At 38.8% G+C, this 23545-nt stretch overlaps 2 protein-coding genes across 4 annotated transcripts in view; one reads left to right on the top strand and one right to left on the bottom strand.

The window, feature by feature from the left end:
- Positions 1-4253: 4253 nt before the first annotated feature.
- On the top strand, positions 4254-14464 carry chrna1 (cholinergic receptor, nicotinic, alpha 1 (muscle)). The gene is made up of 10 exons (XM_068326983.1): positions 4254-4457; positions 11120-11262; positions 11624-11668; positions 11747-11856; positions 11948-12143; positions 12222-12459; positions 13357-13580; positions 13674-13788; positions 13945-14069; positions 14325-14464. Exons 1-10 carry the CDS (start codon positions 4403-4405, stop codon positions 14451-14453), a joined length of 1380 nt encoding a protein of 459 aa, XP_068183084.1. The 5' UTR covers positions 4254-4402; the 3' UTR covers positions 14454-14464.
- Positions 14465-17657: 3193 nt separating this feature from the next.
- The window catches only part of lnpk (lunapark, ER junction formation factor), a 6552-nt gene continuing 664 nt past the window's right edge, over positions 17658-23545 (bottom strand). Inside the window, exons 2-16 of one of the 3 annotated variants that reach the window (XM_068326984.1) lie at positions 23342-23408; positions 22867-22908; positions 22606-22656; positions 22384-22520; positions 22186-22244; positions 21834-21874; positions 21439-21522; positions 21273-21324; positions 21058-21171; positions 20716-20826; positions 20468-20573; positions 20221-20291; positions 19926-20096; positions 18400-18489; positions 17658-17833 (exon numbers count right to left, since the gene is read on the bottom strand). In XM_068326984.1, the coding sequence (XP_068183085.1) occupies positions 17658-17833; positions 18400-18489; positions 19926-20096; positions 20221-20291; positions 20468-20573; positions 20716-20826; positions 21058-21171; positions 21273-21324; positions 21439-21522; positions 21834-21874; positions 22186-22244; positions 22384-22520; positions 22606-22656; positions 22867-22908; positions 23342-23368 (1332 nt within the window). In that variant the 5' untranslated portion in view covers positions 23369-23408. The remainder of the gene's footprint in view (positions 17834-18399; positions 18490-19925; positions 20097-20220; positions 20292-20467; positions 20574-20715; positions 20827-21057; positions 21172-21272; positions 21325-21438; positions 21523-21833; positions 21875-22185; positions 22245-22383; positions 22521-22605; positions 22657-22866; positions 22909-23341; positions 23409-23545) is intronic. The other 2 variants (XM_068326985.1, XM_068326986.1) reach the window with 2 other exon arrangements.

Raw genomic sequence — 23545 nt, 5'->3', positions numbered from 1 at the left:
TTTTCACTTTCTTTTCATACTTTATTATTCTAAGATTTCCACTGATGACTACTAGTTTGTCCCCTTTAATTTGCTCATTAGTTTAACTTTACTGAACTGAGCCTTGCATCCAGATTGTCATTTCCCAGCACATTGCACTGCAGTGCTTTTCAAAATGAGAAGAACGGGTGCTGCTGCTTGGCAAGCAACTGCACAAAACATCGACTCATATATAGCATGAGAACAGTACATCCCTCTTCTTGTTCTCTCTGCCTCCTACCTGTCCTTTTAATAGCATCCGTTAATAGCACACAAAGAGGTCGATTAGATGTGGTGAAAAATAAAGAAACAAGAAGCATCTGATTTGTAGATTTTTTTTTTTGCTTGCTTGTGTGTTGTCATGCAGACTGAAATACAGTGTCTACAATTCAACAGCTAAATTCTAGTTGAGTGTCTGCACAAGCAAATTAAATTTAGTTCATTTGGGAAGATTTATGATTTATGGAACAATGTCAAATCAAGAACGTCTATGGGCATACTGACTGTAATCACACTGCTTGTTTTTGAAGTGCATATAATTTAACATTGTAGTGTCACATGATAAATGATGGCTGGAACATTTAAACATAGCATCACTTTAAAAAATATCTACCAACTTTTTCATTTAGAAAAAAATGACTAAAAGGCGCAATTTGGTCCACCGCTGTAACGTCACTTCCTCCGCCTAATTTTTAACAGGTATGATAAGTTTTGTAAACCCCCTGTTCTTCCTGCTGGATAATCAAAATTGTGATTATTGAGAGTCTGTAGGATATCTGCTATAAAATTCTTTCCATGTGTAGACTCTTATTTTGGTTTTGCGTGGGATCAAGTATTTATTTTCAACATCTGTGAATACATTTGATGTATCTGTCCAAATGTGTGTTATCATTTACCATATGTGTGTTCATCAGTTTGTGGTTACTGCAAAAGGCAAGTGTGAAGTTGGTGTGTGTTTGTGTTAGTGAGAAAGAGAATACTAGCGCTGTCAGGTGTACTTAGCGCAGAGCCCAGTAACGAGTTCTCCACAGTGGCTGGAGGGGTCACAACCCCATTATGCACAGGTTACACACTGACCCCCCCAATATGAGCGTATGTCAGAGCCTGGTCTGATTGTGTGCTTCATGAATTGCAAATACATTGTTTGTCGATGTCTGCATGTGTGTGTGTGAATGTCCACCCATGCATTATGTATAATAAGCACTTACCCTTACATATAAGGTGACGGGGGGAGCCTATCCCAGCTCGTGCTGCCTATCCCAGCTGTCTCCGTGCAAGAGGCGTGGCGCACTCCGTACGGGTCACCAGTTCATCACTGATCCCACACACAGAGAAGCAGACAAGCTTTCACACCAACATTCACACCTAAAAGGAAAACAGAGTCACTGCATCACCATGGTTACAGGGGGGTTTTTTTTAGAAGAAAAGGTGAAATGTACACATGAGAAGACTTTATTTATGGAGCACTTTCCTTGAGTTGAATTGTACAAAGCAATTCAATATTGAATATTACATTAAACGTCAAACATAAAGACAATAGATGACAAAATCTTTATAAGACAGAAATAAAGAGAAACCAGGATGTTATACAGTATGAGAATTAAATAAAAGGTTTCCGTTGAAATGACTCGTGAAGAAAGAAAATTGAATCACACATAAGCGACATCCAGACTGGCTCTATCCTGTTGACATTGCACTTTACCAATCCCACCATGGGATTTATCCAGTGAGTCTGTGATTATTTCAAGGCTGGATATGTAGCATGATGTGTTTCTGTGTGGCTTCACAAACATCTGTCTTACTGTGTCAGGGAGAAAATAAAACCAGAGTTTCAAAATCTCCTTCTTCTCATACCCAAAGCCATGTATATTTTTATAGTGTTTCAATACTTTTTTTTTTTAATTTACATGCCAAATTTGTCTGCTGAGTGTCCCTCTTTACTATTATATAGGTATCTGAATTGATACATCTTATTTATCAACTGCAGAAATGCAGCATATGGCTTTAATAGCAGCCAGAACATTGGTGCCAGCTTGAGCCCACTGTGGCAGAATGGAGCTGCAGTTGTGCCTGCTATAACAAGATGCGTATTAACCTGTGGACTTTTACATCCACCAAGATTAAGAGCGACATTTTCAGAAGAGACGCTTCGTTATGACCAATTATGTCTGACTGAAAGTGGTCTGTCAAGACCCTTTTTTTCCTCTTCTAGAGAATTGTGTGAGAAAAACATGCCAACTTAAGATTTAAGATCTGTATCAGGAAATGCGTGTTGGGCTTTCCAGGACGTGGTTATATCACATTTGGTTCATTGGGGATGTATATTAATGTAGATAAATTAAAAAACAACTGCACATCCATCTTAGAAGACCCAGTACAAGTCAATATAATATCTCAATCAAGAGTCCAAATTAACTACGTCACTTATTATTTGGGGACCTTTGCTTCATGATCGTCTTTCACCTGGGGACATCAAGGGCAAAAAAAGGAGCATCTATAGGTACAGAACGGGATGAAATGAATTTCCTTCAGTTTTTAGTTTCTCATTTTCTCTTGTAGGGATCAATGCCTGACCCATAGAGCCATTACATATCACTGAAAGTTATCCCCACAGGCTGAATATGTTCATTCAACTCATGTTAAACACATTTTTTATAGATTTTTTTTTTCTTTTCACTTTCCAACCTCTAGAATGTGAGCACTTCACCCTACATCTTTCAGCCAGGTGATGATACCTGCTCCTTTATTCTAAAACTGCAATTTATCACTTGTGAACTTCCTGCAAAAGTGGAACATTAGAAAGCCTTCTCCTCGCTCAACAGTCTGCTCTGGGTTCACAACGACGGGTAACTCTTTTTTTTGCCACTTTAATGTCTTTATTAGCCACACCTCTGTGAACTAGATCATCTCCAGTATATTGTATTGATCAACATTTATTGATTTTTGGTGACAATTGGAAGGGAAATAATCACGTTTCTGCATACAATGAAATTGTGACATGAACGTTTTGTTGTTTTTTCACACGCTTCTACTGCCATCTAGTGGAGGCAGCAGTTGTTTCATTGCGAAATTAGGAAAACTTCAACTCAAATAAATCATTTTATCTTTTATCTGTTTATCTGCTCATTTAAACTGATGAGCCTAGGATTTAAATGTGTGTATTACAAGCTTTGTACATGCAAGTAAGTTCACACACTTTTACTACACCCCGATTTTATAGATAGTCATTTAAACATTGGAGGATGAAAGTCGAGAAACAAAAAGAATAATTAAATGTGCAAATATGCATTCATTATTTGCATTAAAAAAATTGAGAAGCATGAAAGAATAAAAGCTATTTGTTTATGCTGTTTTAAAATGCAAAATAAATTATTGAATATCCAAATTAGAACCCGTTATTTGTTAAACTAGAAAAGATCTCTGAGAGAGGAGCTTTTGTTTGACCTCCCAAATGCACATTCCAGTAAAGTTGCTCATCTTCTCCCTTGGTCAAAGAGTTCATTCTGTGTCACAGTGAACTGATTCTTCCAGTCACCTGCTTTACCTGTTTAGACACAGGAAAGTCATGTTTTCCAGTCTGTATTAATACCGTTGTAAGTTTCCATTGATATCATAGCTTTTATGACAAGAGCATGGAAAAACAAAGCTTTGCGCATGGTTGTTGTTTTACACCAGTGGGTTTTAGTAAAATCTTTGTAGTTTGCTTTGGGGTCGGATTTTGTTTTCGAATTTTGATTTCTCCAAGACACGATTGATGGCTACATCCGTCAGGTCTTTTTCCAGGAAAGCACAAAGCTTTACAACTTCCTGTCTGAGGTCCCGTCAACAATCATAGATGACATGTTAAAGACATTCTCTTGTATTGATTTCTTTCACGTGATCAAACCATGATCCATTAATAAGTGTTGAAGAATAAAAACAGTATTTTAGTAACTGAAAGGTCCACATTAATACATGAAGGAATCTAAAAATTCATAGGACAATGGGGTGAAACTCGACCCCTCGTCTTTGTCATGTGTGACTGAACTAACGCTGCTTGCTGACCCGGTCACGTCATGCATGTTGGCAGAGTGCTAGGCACAGAAGCACACTCACAAAAAACAAAAAAGACACACACCACCAGCAGCTGTCCCCCATGCCTTGAAGCATGCTAAGAGGCCGGGATGTACTGGGTGGGGGAGGTGGCATGGAGAAACCAGAGATCACTTACTGGCAGAGCCACCTTCACACGACAAGTCCAAAGCGGTCGCTACAGTGTTTGTGCATATGTTTGTGCCTTTGCAACAGCAGTTCACAAGTTAGTTTATGACCTGTCAACTGTTAAGGACGCGTTATAACGGATGTTGGAGATTTCAGGACTGATTCATAAACGTCTGGCGGAGATATGAACTTTCATAGGGTCCAGAACTCTCTGGCCTGGATTCTCATTGTATTTGCGGGTAAGTGTGTGTGTGTGTGTGTGTGTGTGTGTGTGTGTGTGTGTGTGTGTGTGTGTGTGTGTGTGTGTGTGTGTGTGTGTGTGTGTGTGTGTGTGTGTGTGTGTGTGTGTGTGTGTGTGTGTGTGTGTGTGTGTGTGTGTGTGTGTGTGTATGCGTGTGTTTGTCATTTATAATTATGAATCAGAAGTGTAATCCCATCTTGTTACTTTTCATTCAAAGCCCTTCTAAAAAAGCGTGTTGGAATTTGTCCTTGAGGAAGCCTAAATATGGCAGCCCTGACTGTTAACATTCCTCACCCTAACAATATTTATGATGATAATTGAGTCAAAAGTGATTTACATTGGGTGGGTGTCATTTTAGTGGCTTCGCTCAAGGTCACTTGTACAGAACACAGTGTTTCTCATTCCCAAACTGTCTTATTAGGCAGTCTGATATGGTGTCACCAACAGGCTTGACCTACCCTATAAAAAAGATAATAGGTAAAGTAACTTGTGTAAAACAAAATCATGTATATTTAATCTATATTTCCTTTAATAAAATGAAATGCCACTGAGTCACATGGTGGGGCAGTTGGTATCCTCACAGCAAGCACGAATGTTCTGAGTTTGATTACTTTCCCTGTAGAGTTTGCATGTTCTCCCATGTCTGCGTGGGTTAACTGCCGGTTCTCCGACTTCCTTGCATTTCCAAAAACATGCAATTTATGAATTGGTCACTCCTAGCTGTCTGTAGTTTTTGTATGAGCGGTTGTTTGTCTTTTATGTGGCCCCACAATGAGCTGGCGTCTCATCGGGGATGTACACCACCTCTCACCCATAGCTGGTTGGGATGGGTTCCAATGTAATCCATGATCGGCAAAGCAGATAAACAGCTGTGGATGAGATAATTGTGGTCATCTTGTCTACAAGAACATTCTGTCGATAGATGGATGGAATACCACCCTTAAATTATTAGCTTCCTTTTTTTAAACAAGGTTCAATGAGTGATGTGTGAAACTGGGTTTAAGATTATTATTGAAAGTTCAACTTTTAAGATAACAGATTTTATGTTGATTGATTTTCACAGAAACAATTGGTCAAACATTTGACCAAGTCAGTTTTACAAAATATATCAATTAACACACAAAAAAGTTTTAGATAAAAGTACAGAATTATCACTTTTTCACTGTACTGATGTCATTTTAGAGATGTATATATATGATTAAACTTGAAGCTAGGTTCCATTTATTGAATGAAAAAGAAAATTTTCAAGTTATAAATAGAAAGTTATATAGAAAAAAAAACTCATTCAGCTTCAAGTGTTTTTGTTTTCAGTGGAGGGAAGACACAAGTGATCTGAACATTGGAAAACAAAAGCCCAACACATGGTGCAATGACTTTATTATAGGATAAAACAGGAAATAATCAAAGAAAAAACCCAAGACCACACAAACCCATAGCACACCGACATTAAATTAAAATTCATTTGGGTAAAATTTTAATGTTTTATATTTTGTCAGCAGTCTGTCAACAAATGCGTTTCATGTTTAACTCAATTGATTACAGATATACCTCGACTTATATCGTTTTGAGTCACTTCATTTCACTTATGCATTGCTATTCAAAGAAATACACAAAATCACATCATTTTACTCATCTTTACGTCCATCCGCCAGAAATATTGGCATCGTAAAAACAGTTAAAACCACATAATATCATGTTACTGTATAGTAAATAAGAATAAGTAAATAAGAATAAATACGTAGAATATCAAATTATTAGCCTGTAACAACCCTGTTACTCACAATGCAGAATAAGCAGCTGAAGACGAGGCGGCGATTTATGAGATGACAATATTTTCTGTAGTTTATATCTGTCCTCCACAAATATTAGAATTGGTAAACCATTTAAATCACATAATATGATGATACTTCACAATAAATAAGAATAAAAGCATATAATATCATTGTGGAAGAAGAGGTTTAAGATGGGATGGCAACGTACCAGGAAGCAACTTTTTTTCTGTCATATATTAAAAAATTAAAATTGAATTGTTTGTAAGCTTAAAATAGATTTGTATTAACCAAATATTATTGAAAATGCATTAATAAAAAAAGTACAGTACAGAACTGGGAATGGATCTTTTCAGTTTATCCTGGACACAAATTCATTGGATTTATGTAATTTTTTGACTTACTTTGCATCTTCTGCAGACAGTTAACGCTGTAAGCTGCGGTGTGTCTGCATCTATTTCTCTGTTTTTTCACCATAATAAGAAGACAGGTGTTAATATACTTACTATATCATGTACTAACTGTCTGTAGATACATTCAAAGGGAATTTCAGTTTTTGTCATTCCTGGCATTATCGTTATCTTTTTATATATATATATATATACATGCTGGTGACAAATTTATGTGACGACCGGTTAGAGGTGGCTTGCAAGGATAAATGGATGCATCCTGTTAACCACCAGTTGGACATTATCTGCATCACTGCAGAAGTGTAATGAAAATGGTGCTGTGTAAATCATTTGAAGGTCTTTATTCTATAATGCTACACATCCATTTATAGCAGGGGCTTAGTTTATCAAATAGATTACTTTATCATCAAATATGATGATTGAAATAACATCTGGATTCTTACCAAAAGTGAAATTGCTTAAGTCTAGCCCTTTATTGTAATTAGGGGAAACATGGCAAGGAAGACTAACAAAGGAGTAATTTATAGGCTTTCTGTTAAGCTTGAATAATTATTATACTAGATTTATATCAAATGACATGAAAACTGATGAACACCCTGTCAAAACAGTTGCCTTCAAACTTCCTACATTAAAGTTTTTTTAAGATTTATTTCACTTTAAATTTACCTTATGTGCTTTTGTTGTTTCTCCTAACTCACAGCAACATCACCAGATGTTTTTTCTGCTCTATTGCTGAAACATTTTATTGCCTTACGTGAAATACACTCATCATTTGACAGGGAGGCACACATTTTAAATCAAGGGGACAATCAACGTCCAGAGCACCTTTCACCTAGAATAACCTGAGGAAGAGGAGGAAAGTGATCCAGCCTAATGGAGAATTGATTTCAGATGCCAGATGCCAAGTCAGGAAGAAACGGATTATCAAAAGAACTCTTTAAAGAAACTGTAACACAACACCCGTTATGATCAAGCCGTTGTGCCTGACAGGAGGAACTGACAGCCGACAGAATGCGGGGGTGGGGGGTGGGGGGTCAGGCAGTTGCACATAGTGCTAAAATGAAGTTGGAGTTGAGAGGTGATGTTTTCCAGACTTTTCGAGTGATTTGTGTGTGTGGCATGAAGGCGACGACACACAAAGACAAATAAATTGTCTTAAGAATACCTTACAACACAAGTCAGTGCTCACATAGTATGCAAAGGGATGAACATTCACACGGTACACACACTCATCTAAAGGGATGAACATTCACACAGCCATGAATAAGCCACTTGGAGGGAGAGTTTACAAGAATGTTTAATAATCCCCACGCCCACCTTTTGTTGCCATTATTCTAGCCAGCGGTAGAAAATAAAAACAGGACAAGTGGTTTTATGTTGTAATGATGGGTTATCCATAAATTGGAGTGCAGTGGGCAGTGACTGACAGCTCCAAGTGGCTGCTCTGCTCCTCCCTTCTATTTTTGTATGTGACCAGATCAAAGCGTGTTAGCAGGACAACAGGCGGGGAGCAGGAAGCCAGCGACAGACAGATACAATGGCTGACAGCCAATGAAATGACTGGCAGCACACTCACCTTATACATCTTGGAAGAAGATCTCTAAAGAAACCTGTGTGTGTGTGTGTGTGTGTGTGTGTGTGTGTGTGTGTGTGTGTGTGTGTGTGTGTGTGTGTGTGTGTGTGTGTGTGTGTGTGTGTGTGTGTGTGTGTGTGTGTGTGTGTGTGTGTGTGTGTGTGTGTCCAATCCATGCTGGCTAAATGAAACATGAGTCTTGAATGCTGGTTGCTTCAGGCTGGGTGTATATCACTAACAGATTCTAGAAATAGCATTCCAGCAAGGATGTGGTTCAGGTCATAAACTGGCCAGCTGTATTATGCTAATCTGCTGTGTCAGTATAACAAAACAGTGATGTGTTTACTCTGACAATGTAAAGGTGCAATGATGGAGTTTAGCTCAGTCCTGTGATTGGCACACATTTTTATATCGACAGTGGCAAAAATATGTCAATTCAAACCTGCACTGGCTCAAAATACAGTAGTCCCAATGGCAGGAACTGTGGAACAAAATTTTGCTGGTCTTGAATATTGTTTCCTAGTCCAGCAGCTTGAAAAAAAATTTTTTTTTTAATATTTCAGAGATAAGACATTGTTGTAATAGGTAGAGACAGAATAGTAAGAATAGTATATGTTTATAAGGCAAAAACATCACTCTATTTTGGGTAACTCTTTGGGTAAAAAAACATTAATGCTTCCACCAAGGCAGAAATAAAAAAAATTCACCTGTCAAACAACATTACACAGAACTTGCTGGACATCTTATCATGAAACTTGGAAGGATGAGGCCTTGGCCCCCAAAAGGAATGCAATTTTGCTACAGAGAGATTGAAAAAAGGAATATTTATTCTGCTTTTTCCAGCTCTAAATATAGAACCAAACACATAAAATACATGATATAAAAACCAAAATGTCACTGAAGTCCAAAAGATAAACCCATATGGAACTGTACCAAAAAGGACATGGTTTGAAAGCCAGTGACTCAACTGGTGGTCTGTCTGTGAATGAGCAGAATATTTCAACAGATGATTCCAAACAGTTTGTGGAGGTGTGTTCCTTGAAGTAGGAAAAAGGAGATCCGATTTTGAAGCTGATAAAGAGTTTAGATGGAGGTGTGTGTGTGTGTGTGCTCTCTAACTTCCCTTCTAGTTGAGTTGTTATCCATTGACATCTTGAATAAAAAAGACCAGCCACAGATTCAACAAGAATGGGAACAATAAATTAAGTGCACCCTTCCAGACTCTGTGTATCTATAGTGCACTAGCTAAGTCATTATCCGATTCGACTCACAGCTCATTGATGTTGCTTGTTTAACTTGCCGTACTGCTTGAATTCTGAACACTATTAAACATCTTGACTTATTTTGTCTCCACTTTAGCGACTTGTACAGGGACAAACTGCCAGCCAAACAACCCACAGCACTCCACGTTCCACAGTCTGCTACAGCAAACATCTCTTGTGCAGTTCAAAGTCAACTTTATTGTCAAATGTACCACAAATGCACAACATACAGCGCAGATGAAATTACAGTCCTCTCAGACACACAGGCAGTAAAAAAACATGAAAGAACTGCTCTAGCAGGAGAGAGAGGAGCCGCTGCATGTGCACACGCCGCCATCCTATCCTATCCCAAATAGGTTTGTCATGGTGAAACCCAACAGATCCCAAGAGAACCCTCCAGACCAAGTATAAGCGACAGTGGCAGGGGAAAAACTCCCTCATTGAGGAAGAAACTCCGGGCAGGACCCAGACTCTGGAGGGCGGTCATCCCATCCAGTTGGGTGGGAAAAGAGAAACAGAGTGAGAAACGGGAAAGAGAGAACCAAAGAGAGTGGCAGATGGAATTAAGATGTGACATTAATAAAATCAGATGTGTTGTGGGGGGGTTGAAATAAAATAATTTTGGGTCAAGGCTATGCTCCTGTCAGGATCTTCAGAATGTGATAATTCCTTATTTCCTTAAATGTATCTGTTCCCCTGATCTTATTACAGTGTCACTACTGTTTTGGAATCAGGATTGCAAATCTATTGGGAGTAAATTCATGTATTGAAAAATGCTGTAGGTTTGGGACTACCCAGTTTTGTCTGAGGAGGTTTTAAATGGTCATTAATTGTTTTGAACTCTAACTGTTCTAGACTTATTGATAAGTGAATTGGAAGGGAGGAGATTTTCACAAACTTATCTCGAAGTAGACTCATTCCAAGGTTTCAAACAGGATTAGACTTGATTGAAGCACTTACCCTAGAAGGCATTCAATGAACAGGATTTTCATAAATACGGAATGAAGTTACTTCACTGATGATGATTCTCCCGTTTCATTCTGTCCCTGCTTCGCTCTCCTCTTGGCCTATAAAGTCTCACACAGACTCTCGCACCCACTGCAGAGTTTTGCGTTTAAGATAGGTAAATGTTTGGTGTGTGAATCGTGATGTTCTATGGCTTTAGCTGTGATTTCAGTTCCAATGCGAAAACATATTCTGTGCACATGGGCGTCAGCTTTGTATGGAAAATGAGCCTTTTCATTATGGACATACAGAAAAGACCTGAACATTGGTATTCTGAAATGAGTGTCGCTCTTCCTTGAGGTGAAGGAAGACTGCTGAGTCCTGTCCTTGTGAGTTGGCTCTTCTGTGTAGCCATTCGTTTGTGCAGTGGTTGTTTGGTTTCCCCTATGTAGACATCTGAATATTCCTCGCTGCATTTAACTGCATATACCAGATTGCTCTTCTAACTGTGTGGTGTGGGGTCTTTTGGGAAGACCTGTCTTTGTCTAAGGGTGTTGCTTTCTTAAAGTCCAGTGGATTTATTTAAACAGCTTTGAATAACCTGGATAACTGAGAACCTCCACAGAAAGGATGAGACTTGTATAATTCTTTACAAAAATAGTCTGTTTGATTGGATTTTTGTGAATTTCTCTACATTGTAGGTCCAATATTCTGTTCAGAGGATGAAACTCGTCTGGTGAGAAACCTGTTTACCGGTTACAACAAGGTCGTTCGTCCTGTAAACCACTTCAGTGAAGCTGTCGTGGTCACTGTGGGACTGCAGCTGATACAGCTGATCAGCGTGGTAAGGGATTGGAACAAAAACGGAATCAATAATGTTCAACTTAAAAAATTAATTGCAATTGCATTTTACATAAAGAAAGACTGTCATCACTGTGAATTACCATGTTATTTACTGCCTTCTAAGAGAATGATGTGCAACTGTAATGTTAGTCCTTCTTTGCATTGCACTCTGGCAGTTTGACACTCATGCTCATCTTCAGCCTTTGTTAGAAATACATTTACAATTACACTTAGAAAGTTTTACTCGAATGTTTATTGGTTAGTGTCATTTTCAGGAAATTAATGACTTTAAAAATGATGCATCAAAAAAGCCTGCAGCGAAAAGTCACATGTGTAAATGGGTTTTTTTTGGCATCTCTCAGGATGAGGTTAACCAGATTGTGACCAGCAACGTCCGTCTCAGACAGGTAAATGTTTCAGGACACAAATAACTAGCTAAGTTACAACAACGGTAGACCAAATTTGTTTTCCATTTTTCACCCCAGCAATGGCTGGATGTGAACCTGCACTGGAATCCGGATGATTACGGGGGCATCAGGAAGATCAGGGTCCCTTCAACTGATATATGGAAACCTGACCTGGTGCTCTACAACAAGTAAACGTGCATGATCTGTATCCACACATTGTCTAGTACACCAGGCATGTCCCAGCACCCGTAATACTCTTCCTCACTTGCCCCTCTGCAGTGCTGATGGTGACTTTGCCATAATCCATGAGACTAAAGTCCTGTTGGAGCACACTGGGATGATAACATGGAACCCACCTGCCATCTTTAAGAGCTACTGTGAAATTATCGTCCTCCACTTCCCATTTGACCTGCAGAACTGCAGCATGAAACTGGGAACCTGGACGTACGACGGACTGCTGGTCGTCATCAACCCAGTGGGTGTCATTCATGCTACGATAACGATAAATAGCATTTTTTGAAATAGTACATGACCTATTATTCCTCTTTTTTAGGACAGTGATCGTCCTGACATGAGTAACTACATGGAGTCGGGTGAATGGGTTTTAAAGGACTACAGGAGTTGGAAACACTGGGTTTACTACACCTGCTGTCCTAACACACCCTACCTCGACATCACCTACCATTTCCTGATGCTGCGACTGCCTCTTTATTTCATTGTCAATGTCATCATTCCCTGCATGCTGTTCTCTTTCCTTACTGGACTGGTTTTCTATTTACCGACTGACTCAGGTATGTAGATCGTGGAGACATTTGCAGGGCATTAAAAAAAGTGATTTCGTTTTTAGCCTTACTTTTCAGAAGACATAACGACATATAGTACTGAATGCAGAATTTATAGGAAACCAATCAAAAACCCCTGACAGGGTGTGATGCAGAAATAAATAAATAAATGCACGAATATTGTTGAGTTTTACTCGTAGCATGCTCATTCTTGTCAAAAATGCGTTATCCGTACTGGATACTCATCTGAAACAAGTACCCGGCTCAACCCTAATATATATAGAGAGAGAGGTGATGCACAGTCAACCATTTTTTTTATCCCTATCCTTCCACTGAGGTATTTGGGGTATCCATCAAGATCCAGACTCCCTGATTGTAAAATCCCACTCACTTTTTTGTTAACTTCTGATTTCTGGAAGCGATTATCTAATATTTCATCCCAGGAAAAACAAGTGTCAATCCAGGATTGACCAGTTATTTTATCAATGTAGCTGGTTTAATGTGTTCTATATGGAAAGTTATTTAAAGCTAGTGACCCCTTCTAAACACTATGAGGTCACCATTTTTAAGAGAACACACTGTGTGGCTATGGAAGGCATAAAAATAGCCCTAAACTAAGCAGGTGCAAGCAGTGTCTTGACGCATTCTCCAACCCAGCCTACCAGCTATGTGGATTCTCATAAGTGCAAAACAGGTCATCACACAGCTATAGAAACATTTTAACTGCCATGTCTTGACAATAGTACAATTATAATTATCTACTCTTCAGCCCTGTTAACAGAAAAAAATAACAATACAGGGTGAGGCCACTGTTGGCACTGAAGTTTAGAATTAAATAGAGGCAGAAATGTAAATTTGTCACCAGGAAGTGGAGCCTGAATGTCTTTTTTTTTTCCATCTCTCCAGGTGAAAAGATGACTCTCTCCATTTCCGTCCTGTTGTCCCTGACTGTTTTCTTGCTCGTCATCGTGGAGTTGATTCCGTCCACCTCCAGCGCCGTACCTCTCATAGGGAAATACATGCTCTTTACAATGGTGTTTGTTATCGCCTCCATCATCATCACTGTCATCGTCATCAACACACACCACCGCTCTCCGAGCACACACACCATGCCGCCCTGGATCCGCAAGGTTTTCGTTATTTTTATTATCTTGGTGCTTTATATGACCAAAAAAAAACATTATAAGGAATCCAATTGATTCCTGCATCCTTCTGTCTCTCAGGTCTTTATCGAAACCATTCCCAACATGATGTTCTTCTCAACGATGAAGCGTCCCAGTCAGGAGATCCGACAGAAGAGGTTATTTCCTACTGACATGGACATCTCTGACATTTCAGGCAAGGCTATCAGCGACACCTCCCAAAATACTAGAGAAAAAGTGCATGTTGTGACCAGAAACAAAGTTTATGTTTAGTTTAACATCCAGGTGTTACTTGAAAAGTGAAATACAGAAGGAATACAAGGAGTCAATTTCTTTGCCTTTTCCTCTGCAGGTAACCCCACCCCCACCAGTGTCACCTACCAGTCTCCCATCGTTAAAAACCCTGATGTTCGCAGTGCCATTGAAGGGGTGAAGTACATCGCTGAGACCATGAAATCAGACGAGGAGTCCAACAATGTAAGAGTTACAGATGTAAACATATAAACCAAAATGCTTTTCTAAAAATAATTCAGCTCGTCAGCCATGCACAGGCACACAGAGATGCAATGTTTATAACTAGTTCTAGATGTGCCGTAAGGAAACGTTGTCGTAACCATGGGAGTGAAATGAATCTTCCCAGCTATACAAAAAGAAAAAAATATGACTCCACTTATTAATTAGTAAATCCCCAAATTGTGCAGTCAGAAGTCTTTGTGTCTTTTTTGTATGTAGGCAGCAGAGGAATGGAAGTTCGTTGCCATGGTTTTGGACCACATCCTGCTCTGTGTGTTCATGGCCGTGTGTATCATTGGGACGGTCGCCGTCTTCGCTGGGAGGCTCATCGGGCTCAACATGCTGTAGAAGACCGACCAACAAGTCATGGGTTATCAGGATAGACATCACTGTGTTAAACACCGGAGTTTGTGTTGCTGTAAAGTTTGTCTCTCGCAATCTCAATGGATCATACTTGAAGCTGTTCTTGTCACCAACAATTTTTCTAATGTTTTTTTACAAAGTTTTATTATTGTACTTCACTCCGGTGGGTTCTATGAGAGTAATTCATTACTCTTACATAAATACCACACCAGTAACGATTCATTTTGTTGGGGGAATTGTTTGCTTTTTGCTTTTTTTGGCAGCTGAATTTAAGGTTTGGGTCATCGGATTTAATTTCTGTTGGCTGTGCTGGGGATTAACTAAGAATAGATGCTCCATTCTTAGAAAATACTTTGAGTGAATAGAGAAGTTCTGTTAGAGTTTGTGGTCTTATAATGAATATCTACTGTATGTGGAAGCCTGATGTGGATTTTACCATTTCTTGATTTAAAGACTTAATACTCTATTTTAATTCTATTTCCATACTATTGAATTACCAGTAGTCTGGTTATAATCTTGGACTTTGAGGAAAGGCAAAATATTTTCCTGCCAGGAAATTTTATTCTTTTGTTTTGCCTGATACTCACTGGATTTCCAAACCTTTCACTTATAATTATATGATGAGGTTGTGAATTGTGTGAACATTAAAGCATCACTGACGAAGTTTATTTTATTACCGACACATATAAATTCCTTCTTTTGCTTCATTACATTTAAATCATGATTATTGCTTTAAATGCTCAGATAAATTATTGTCAATCGCCTTGAAGGGCTATGATTGAAAATAAAGTTATACTGATTAAACTGATTTAAACTGATTCCTTATTTTCTGATTTAGAAAATAAGGAATTATCATGGTGAAGACTTGTGTTTTGTGCAGCTTCAAATGTGTCGTAGCAATGAAACAGATATAACACAAATTTTGTTGAACAATTGATGCAACAATTCCCATGAAATTGAACTGTATCACAGGTGCAACGTTGCCTGTATGAACAGCAGGTAGCTGAAGGCAACTTGATTGATTTTGCAGCTGTGATTCCTCATGAAAAGCTTGATGTAACAATAAAAGAATGATATTCCACCAAATTGTGTTGTTGTGTACTGCTAGTAAGGCTCCTCATCTACGGCTGGGAAATTTTCACACTTCTTCAGGTGAAATATTTATTAGATTTTGATCAGGTCAGCTGCGATGCACCGGCGTTATGCCCGGAGTGTCCCCTGCCTCTCGGCTGTAAGTCTGCTGGGATAGGCTCGAACAACTCCTGTGATTCGCAAAAGCGGAAGAAATAAACAAACGAATGAACAAAAGGACGAACGAACAATCAGGAGAGACAGAAAAGTAAGTTTTGGGGGAAAACTAAAACAATCTTTGAACCAGATTAAAAAATAATGACCTTACTTTGCCGTTTCAAGATTTTATTAAACATGTCGTGCAAATGTTTAATGAGAGCCAGCAGGTCTAAAAAGTCAAAAATGTAACTGATAAATCTACCAGAGAAACGGACACTACCAAGTACAGAGGTAACATGAGGCAACTAAACATTGTACCATCCATGAAGTCATTCATCAGGAGGCTGACATATCAAGCTGTGTGTGTGTGTGTGTGTGTGTCTGTTGATTTGAATTCATCACAGAGCCAAATGATTTAGGGTTACTGCCAAATTAAAAGGAAACAGAGATAGAATTACTTTCAAAATTGGTATGAAATTTTGCAAATGTATTTTATCCACTAAAACCTGTTTGTGACACAACATGTCTTCTTTTGCATAGACATTTTTTCATGTGGTTCCATTATAACAGAACAAGCAGTCAAAAACAGAAAGGAACCTCCTCGAGTTTCTCAGTGCTACTGGAGCTACACAGACTCATGAGAACAAAAGCTAAACCAAAAATGACAACAGCATCAGGTATCTGTTGCCCATCCACACACAAGGCTTCTACTGTTAAAACAGTGGTGACATTAAAGCGACATTTGAATATGTCTCTAAAAAACAACAGTGCAGCATTAACAGACTAAAACCCAATATGGCAAAAAAAGAATACAGCAAGGAACTCAGTGCAATTACGGCAAAGAAACACGGATGAAAACAACAGTGCATTTGGCAAATGATAATCCTATCAAAACGTTTAGATTGACAATATTATTGATAAATTGGCAGTTTTAGCTCCATCATTTTTGCTCCTCCCCTAAAAGTTTAAAGGGTGAGTTTATTTTCATTGACCGCATTGCTAATCATTACTAAATGTTATCATTGATCTAAAAAGTTCTCTTGTCTGAAAAAGGACTTTGTAAAAACAGCAATTCCAGTGGCAATGTAAAGACTCTTTTTCCACACAACAAAAGATTGGATCCAGAAAGTGGCATGTTTCAGGTAACCTATGACTAAGGAACCATTGCTCCTTTCAGAAAACATGCATTCAAATGCATTAAGGAATAAAAAGTCTTAATTTAGGTTAAAACAACCCCGAAGCTTCATAGCCTTCTAACGTACCATGTTCCATATACAGTATGTTCCTTAATTTTGGGAAAACAAAGGGAGGGTTCCTCCATGGATCCATTTGAGCAATTTACAAGACCCAACATGCAATAAGAAGCACGTTCAGAAACGGTCAAATTCACTCAAATGAGACGGTGTGCATGCAGCGCTGGAACATGCATTAGAATTATCTGATAAAGCGCACTGAGTGGGGTCAGAGTCCGTGAAGGAGTTTAGAATGAAGAAAGTTAATTTTGCTACATTTGAACTTGCAGTTCTGTTCATTTCAAAAGTTTATAGCAGCCAACAACGTAAAATCTTAAAGAACATGACTAAAACTGTAATCATGAGTTTGACACCTCACCAGGCAACCAACGAAATGTTTAAGGCCTTTATAAGAACATTATTTGAACAATATCACTGGACAGCTGTACTATTAAATATGATGAACATCTCCACAGCGCATCATCAACATTATCCTCCTCTGGCTGCAATTCTTTTTCATGACTACAAAAAAATCAAGTCAAATTTAGTCTTTAAAAATTTGCAAACTGAAACCCGCAAGACTGTTGGAGATTTTGGTTGCAAGGAAGAAAGATAGCAGTACGCTTTTATTAACGGTCCTTGTCTAATACCGATTTCAAATAAGACCTGGATCTCAACACTGTGGACGGAGTGATCAGACACGACAACTCCTCTGTAGTCTCCGAAACTACAATAGCTGAGACTCTGCCTCACATGGAGAGCTGTGATTCTGCTCTTTTTCCTCCTCTCCCTCCTCTTCAATGACTTCCTCTTCATCTTCCTCGTCCCGTTGCTGGGGTTGCTCATCGGATGGGGTCTTCTGGGTTGCTTCATAAGCTTCATCTTCACTGAAGTCTTTCATGTCTGAGGAGAGGATGAGTAAGTAAGACGCATTAAAAAAAAAAAGCATTGAGGAAAGAGCTGCAATAATGAGGTGGTGAGACAGAGAGGGAACGTCTGAAGAAACGTGAAGAGTTTGCTACGTGAAATGATTGGTCGTTGAGAGTTCAAATCAGAGATGAATTAACGAACATTTTGCCAATTGAGCAGCAACCAGGGTTAAAATAATTTAAGAGTGGACTACACAACAGAGATGGGAGAAGCATCGGATGTAATTAATATATCAGGATAGTTGAAATTATACCCGATCAACTATAAATTAAAGTTTAAAGGTCTGAAACTTTATGCATTTTTAACACCTTTTTGAAAACCTTTTTCAACCCAAGTCTAATGCAGGCATCCACAAACTGCTACAACCCACTCCTGCTTCAGTTTAATTAGAGTTAGTGATTTGTGATTGACATCGATCGATCTGATTTCTACAGATCGATCGATTCCATTCCAAAGTGAAAAGATTTGATCCATTCTTGGGTCGGATTAAATCAGTTTAGATTAAACCAGATCAGACATCATGGGGAAAAGAGGGGAACCTGAACTCTCCTGAAGCTGGTTCTCAGGGCTCATTGGACTCTGATGGATCTGGAAACTGTGGACCAAATTCCACGGAGCAGGAGCCATGGCTAGAGGCAAGATCACACTGTTAAACCCACTCACAAGGTGAACGGAGAGATTGCGTTAAAGAATTTACGGGATGTAGCCCGATGTGAGAAGATAAAAGACGGTTGGGTTTATTTTATTCATTGTTTCTGCATTATTACTCTACTTGGCTGATTACAGTCACATGAACAGAATCACTTTCCAGAGCATTACTTAGATGTATTTTGTATCTGTAGTTGGTTTACTAGTTGGATTGTATTATACTACCATGACAACAAAAAACACTGATGGAGACAAAGAATCATGTCAGGATTCCATTTTTCAGCCGATTTAATCTGTTAAAATAATGTTAGTTGTATTTCTAAACTAAAATAAAATGATAAATTCAAAACACCACTTTGCTTCCTGTAGGAGAAATGGGAGATGACATTTAAAGGTGAGAGGGTGAGAGGGTGAGAGGATGGATGGAAGGATGGATGGATGGATGAATGGATGGATGGATGGATGGATGGATGGATGGATGGATGGATGGATTTAAAGGTAGTGGGGTCTCCTCTCGTGGCTCGTAAGAACGGAATAAAAGTTTATATTTAAGCAGGAAAAAATTCAGATGAAAACAAACAACGTCAACAGGAGCGGTGGTCTAAGGAGGATTTAATATGGGTGGTTTGGACGGAGAAGCAACATAAGATATGCAGTTTGTTTGTGTGCGTGTGGGGGGGGGTGCATTCAATACAACTGTTCTGTTTTGTCTTGTTTTCTTAGTTAAACAATAGCAGAGAACATAATGTCAGCTCAGACCTTGAAGATGCTGGTTCACAACATTAGTGCAAACAAAATGAGCAGAGTACACAATTCTAAATCTTACTCACAATATTGCTGTACGTATAAGAGATCACATCTTGACCATGATAAATATCATAACAACAGATTCTTGCTTATGCACATCAGTTCACGGGGCCCAATTTGAAGTTGTTATTAATAAGATCCACTCTCTGAAAAACAACCGGGCTTTTAATTTGAAATTGATACAGAAAGTGTTGATTTGCCTGACAGCCATTTCATTGAGGGTAAATATAAGCATGTCAAGTATTTTAAGTACTGTGCTATTATTTGCGCAGCTCTCGACTAAGTACAAAGCTATTTAGCTGCATGCTGCAGCCTCCATCTGTACACAGACAAATGCAGGTACATTTGTTTGTATGAAATTAAGTTAAAGCTTGTACACTGAACTGGACTGGCACAACCGACTACAACCAGTCCAACCCCAACAGACACCTAACACATATTGTATCTGTCCAGCATTTTAGCAATGGTTGTAAATAGATCTTTTTTCCCTTCTGTGCTACAATAAAACTGAATACACTTCCATGTTTTGTTTTGTTTTTCTAAAGCAGACGTGAGGCAAGTATTTTTGGTGTTGTTTAGTTCTTGTCTATTTTTCTGTACTTTTACATACCTCCAGAAGGGAGCACACTCTCTCCAGTGTCAGTCCGGGAACGAGCAGTCAGGTCGGGCAAATGTGATTCTGCTCCCATTCTTCTCTCAAAGCTGAATTCTGGCAGCCTGGGAGCCTGGGGTCGTGTCTTCCTGGCCGGATTCAGGAAGTAGCAATATGCACAACGAAATGCTGGCGGGGGGTTGGGGGGGTGGGGTTGAAGAAATCAGAGGGGAGGGGAGAGAGTGATTTTGAAAGATAAAAAGCGATGCATGACTGTCCTTTTTGTTAAAAGCAAAAATATTTTTGCTCTTACCTAGATATTCAAATTCTTCTTTGAGAGCCATTCCATTATGAGAAAAACACTGTTGGCAGATCATAGCATATCTAAAGGAGGGAAGGAGGAAGAGGTGGAAAGAAACAGGAGGACATACACAAAGAGAGTGTGTTAAACATTAAATCCTGTAATATTCAGCACAAAGACTTTCTTTAAAGACAAAAAGTGCAACAGGGAGTTTTGGATGAAGTTATTTCTACAAGGGGTTTGATAGACGTATAATTACCGGTTCTGTGGCCCATCCCCTACGAGGTACTCAATGACTCTGTCCACAGCTCCCCTGTCTTTGGGTACAATAGGTCTCGCTAACGGGGGGCCTGGTGGGTGCATCCCTATAAAGACAGCCAACATGGGAATCTTAATTCAGGATAGCAAATGCAAACCTCAAGTTTATATTGTGGAGCGTTCTTTATCATCCTTTCATACAACATAACAGCAGTTTACTGAGATGCATTCACAGGATTTACAACCCACCTACACCTGGTATGGGCGAGCAGGGGGTCCTGGAAATTGCTCCCTGAAGCACAGATGGAGACATAGCAGATTTCTCCGGTGGTCCACCTGGAGCTGAGAGAGGGACACGTTCTGTAGGGACAGCGACAGCAAATCCAGATACAGACAGAGAGTTCACAAGAACTAAGTCACAGGCAAGTGCAATAACAGTTCAACACTGTGGCCCGAAAGACAGACTAGAGGTGACTTGACTTGAAATATTCATTGATGGAACACAACTGGAAAGTTCTTGCTTTCGATTGAAGCACTTACAAGCAGACACATACATCTTCATAATACTAAAATATCTCTGTGGCCCCTTACCCACAGGTGTGCCGCCTGGGCCCAATGGGGGCTGTGCTCCCACCGGGGTCATTCCCATTGCAGGCGGAGTGCCCATTGGCAAAGGTCTCATTGCCACCCCTCTCTGTCGAATCTCTGCACAGTGGAGAAAAAGTCATTACAGAGGAATCTCTTTAAGAGCCTTTAATCTCTTTCAGATTTCTGAGGTGAGATCCACCGAACATGATGTATCATACCTTGACCTGGCCTGGGCGTCATTTGTGGACGCACTGGAGTCGACTCAAGTTCCTACAACACAACAGTAAACAAAACCAACAAATGTGTAAAAAAAAAAAAAGACATCAAGAAGTAAAACTGGACAAGTCCACGAATACAAAAAAAAACAAAACTGACAGAACTCACAGATTTCTTCTTAGCTTCAGGATCGAATCGTTCCAGGATTAGCTTGGCGTTTTTGTACGTTTCAGTCTCCATCACTTCCTCCAGCTGGAAACAAAACATGGAGACTTTATTCCTAATATTCAGATTTAATTCTACTAATAATAAACAAGCAGAAGGGATATACTGGCAGTAAATGTTTCATTTCAGAATAGCAAAACCTACATTTTGAAATTGACACTATAGTACTAAGCTTTTTTGGGAAGTAGCTGGAATGAAGTAAAAACTATTATTTAAAACTTATTTCACGTCATTGACAGTAAAAATTACTTTTCATTACAGTAAAAACAAGCACCCCCTCACATTGCAAAATCAAAACTCTTTAAACCCATTTGTATAAGGCACAAGTGAAAACTTACAATCTTTTTTTTGGAAGCCTTTAAATCTTCTAGTTTATCATCTAAAAAGGAAGAAGGCAAATTAGGGCAGTGTGCACTATTCAGTCATTTTCATTTCCAATCAATAAACTATACCAGGTATGACGTCAAGACGTAAAACTTATTATATTGTGCTATTATGGTATTAAGATCATTGATGTTACTTGCATCTTTATAACAGACTATAATATCACAGTAGTTACTTGTTACTAAATTGACAGAATCATTTACTCTAGAAATGCATCACAGTGAAGTTCTACCATTCAACACTGGCAAGGTAGAAATTTAACATAAGTTAGCCAGATGATAAACACAGAGTGAATAGAAAACTTACTGTTTCTTTCTGTGCGTTTGGAAAAGAGGAAGATCAACAGCTTCCTGATGAACCAAACCCTGATCATGAGGAAAAAATAATAGAGAGCAATTCAAAAATGTCAAAACTTGTGTAGAGTGTTGTAATTGTCAAGCCATCTTTTTTTTTTCACTGTCTGTATAAGGTTGTAACCAATACTATAAACCCAGTAAGACTCACAGCACAGGATATATAAAGAAAGGTAGAGCCATGACGATCCTCTGCAGCCATTGTTCAGGCAGGTAAAGACAGTAAACAATCAGAGACGTCAGCAGGTATAGGACTGACGAGTACAACAGCAACCGGCCCACCCACAGCTACAGAAAGATAAACACGGATGAGGAAAAAGACAACATAATGCAAGAGTATCAATGTAGGTCTCGGTTGTTTTGGGAACTTTACCTTTTGCAGACGTTGGTTTTTGGCTCTGAACTCCTCCAACTCTTTTATCTCCTAGAATGGAAGTTGCATAACTTGTTAAGTTCCTTCCCCATGATCAGTGTGGTTGTTGTGGTTGACCAATTCAGTAACCGCTCATGATGACTGTACTGCATATCGTCATTTTGTAATCCAAAATACAAACTCTTAGAATAAAAAGATATGTCATGGTTCTAACCATTGTTAGAATTCATAAAAATGTGATTAATGTAATTTCATCGGTACCTTGTCAAGGTTCTCCAGCTGCTCAACTGTAGTTGGCTTAGTCTACATTGACAAAGAAGATCAAAAAAATCATCCAACAGGTGAAAACTACCAGCAGTCCAAGCATCAGACACAGCCAACACGATCAGGTATGTTTGATTTATCAGCAGAAAAAAGAGATTAACCCTGTTCCTCTAAATACACATGAAAATAGTTCAAAACCGAGAGCTGCACTTTCATTACTTTATGCTGCTCAACTCTTCTTTCCATTCAACTTCCATTCGGATTTTAGGATATCTTCCCTGAAAGATCAAAGTCAACAAAATATGTTTTTATTTAACTAATATCTTCCTTAAAAAAAGACTCAAAAGACTCTGGATTTTTACCTTTAATTCTGTTAATGCTATGTAATATTAAATCAACATTTTGCTTTCCTGTTATGTATTTAACCATTGTGGTTTTGACCTGACTCTTCGTTCTTCTCTCATCCACTTACCTTCCATCGGGAAATCACAGCCCCCATATCTGTAAACTCAGGGCTCTTGTCTGATTCCTTTTCCTCTCTATGGGGCAAAAACATTATGGTGAAATAATAAACAGCTAAAAAAAAAAACAAAACACATAACCTTTTGTTGAAACAGTTATACATTTTATGGTACTGATGGTGAAGACATCCACATAAATCTGAATGAAATGTTAG

This window comes from Antennarius striatus, chromosome 11, assembly GCF_040054535.1.
Source record: "Antennarius striatus isolate MH-2024 chromosome 11, ASM4005453v1, whole genome shotgun sequence".
Taxonomy (NCBI): domain Eukaryota; kingdom Metazoa; phylum Chordata; class Actinopteri; order Lophiiformes; family Antennariidae; genus Antennarius; species Antennarius striatus.
This window is presented reverse-complemented; position numbering and strand designations above follow the sequence as displayed.

Bases quoted from the DNA above. Each gene is read 5' to 3' on its own strand.
- chrna1 (XM_068326983.1), top strand. From the start codon at position 4,403: ATGAACTTTCATAGGGTCCAGAACTCTCTGGCCTGGATTCTCATTGTA. The intron at 4,458-11,119 runs GTAAGTGTGTGT...TCTACATTGTAG, and splicing joins GATTCTCATTGTATTTGCGG to GTCCAATATTCTGTTCAGAG. The intron at 11,857-11,947 runs GTAAACGTGCAT...GCCCCTCTGCAG, and splicing joins GACCTGGTGCTCTACAACAA to TGCTGATGGTGACTTTGCCA.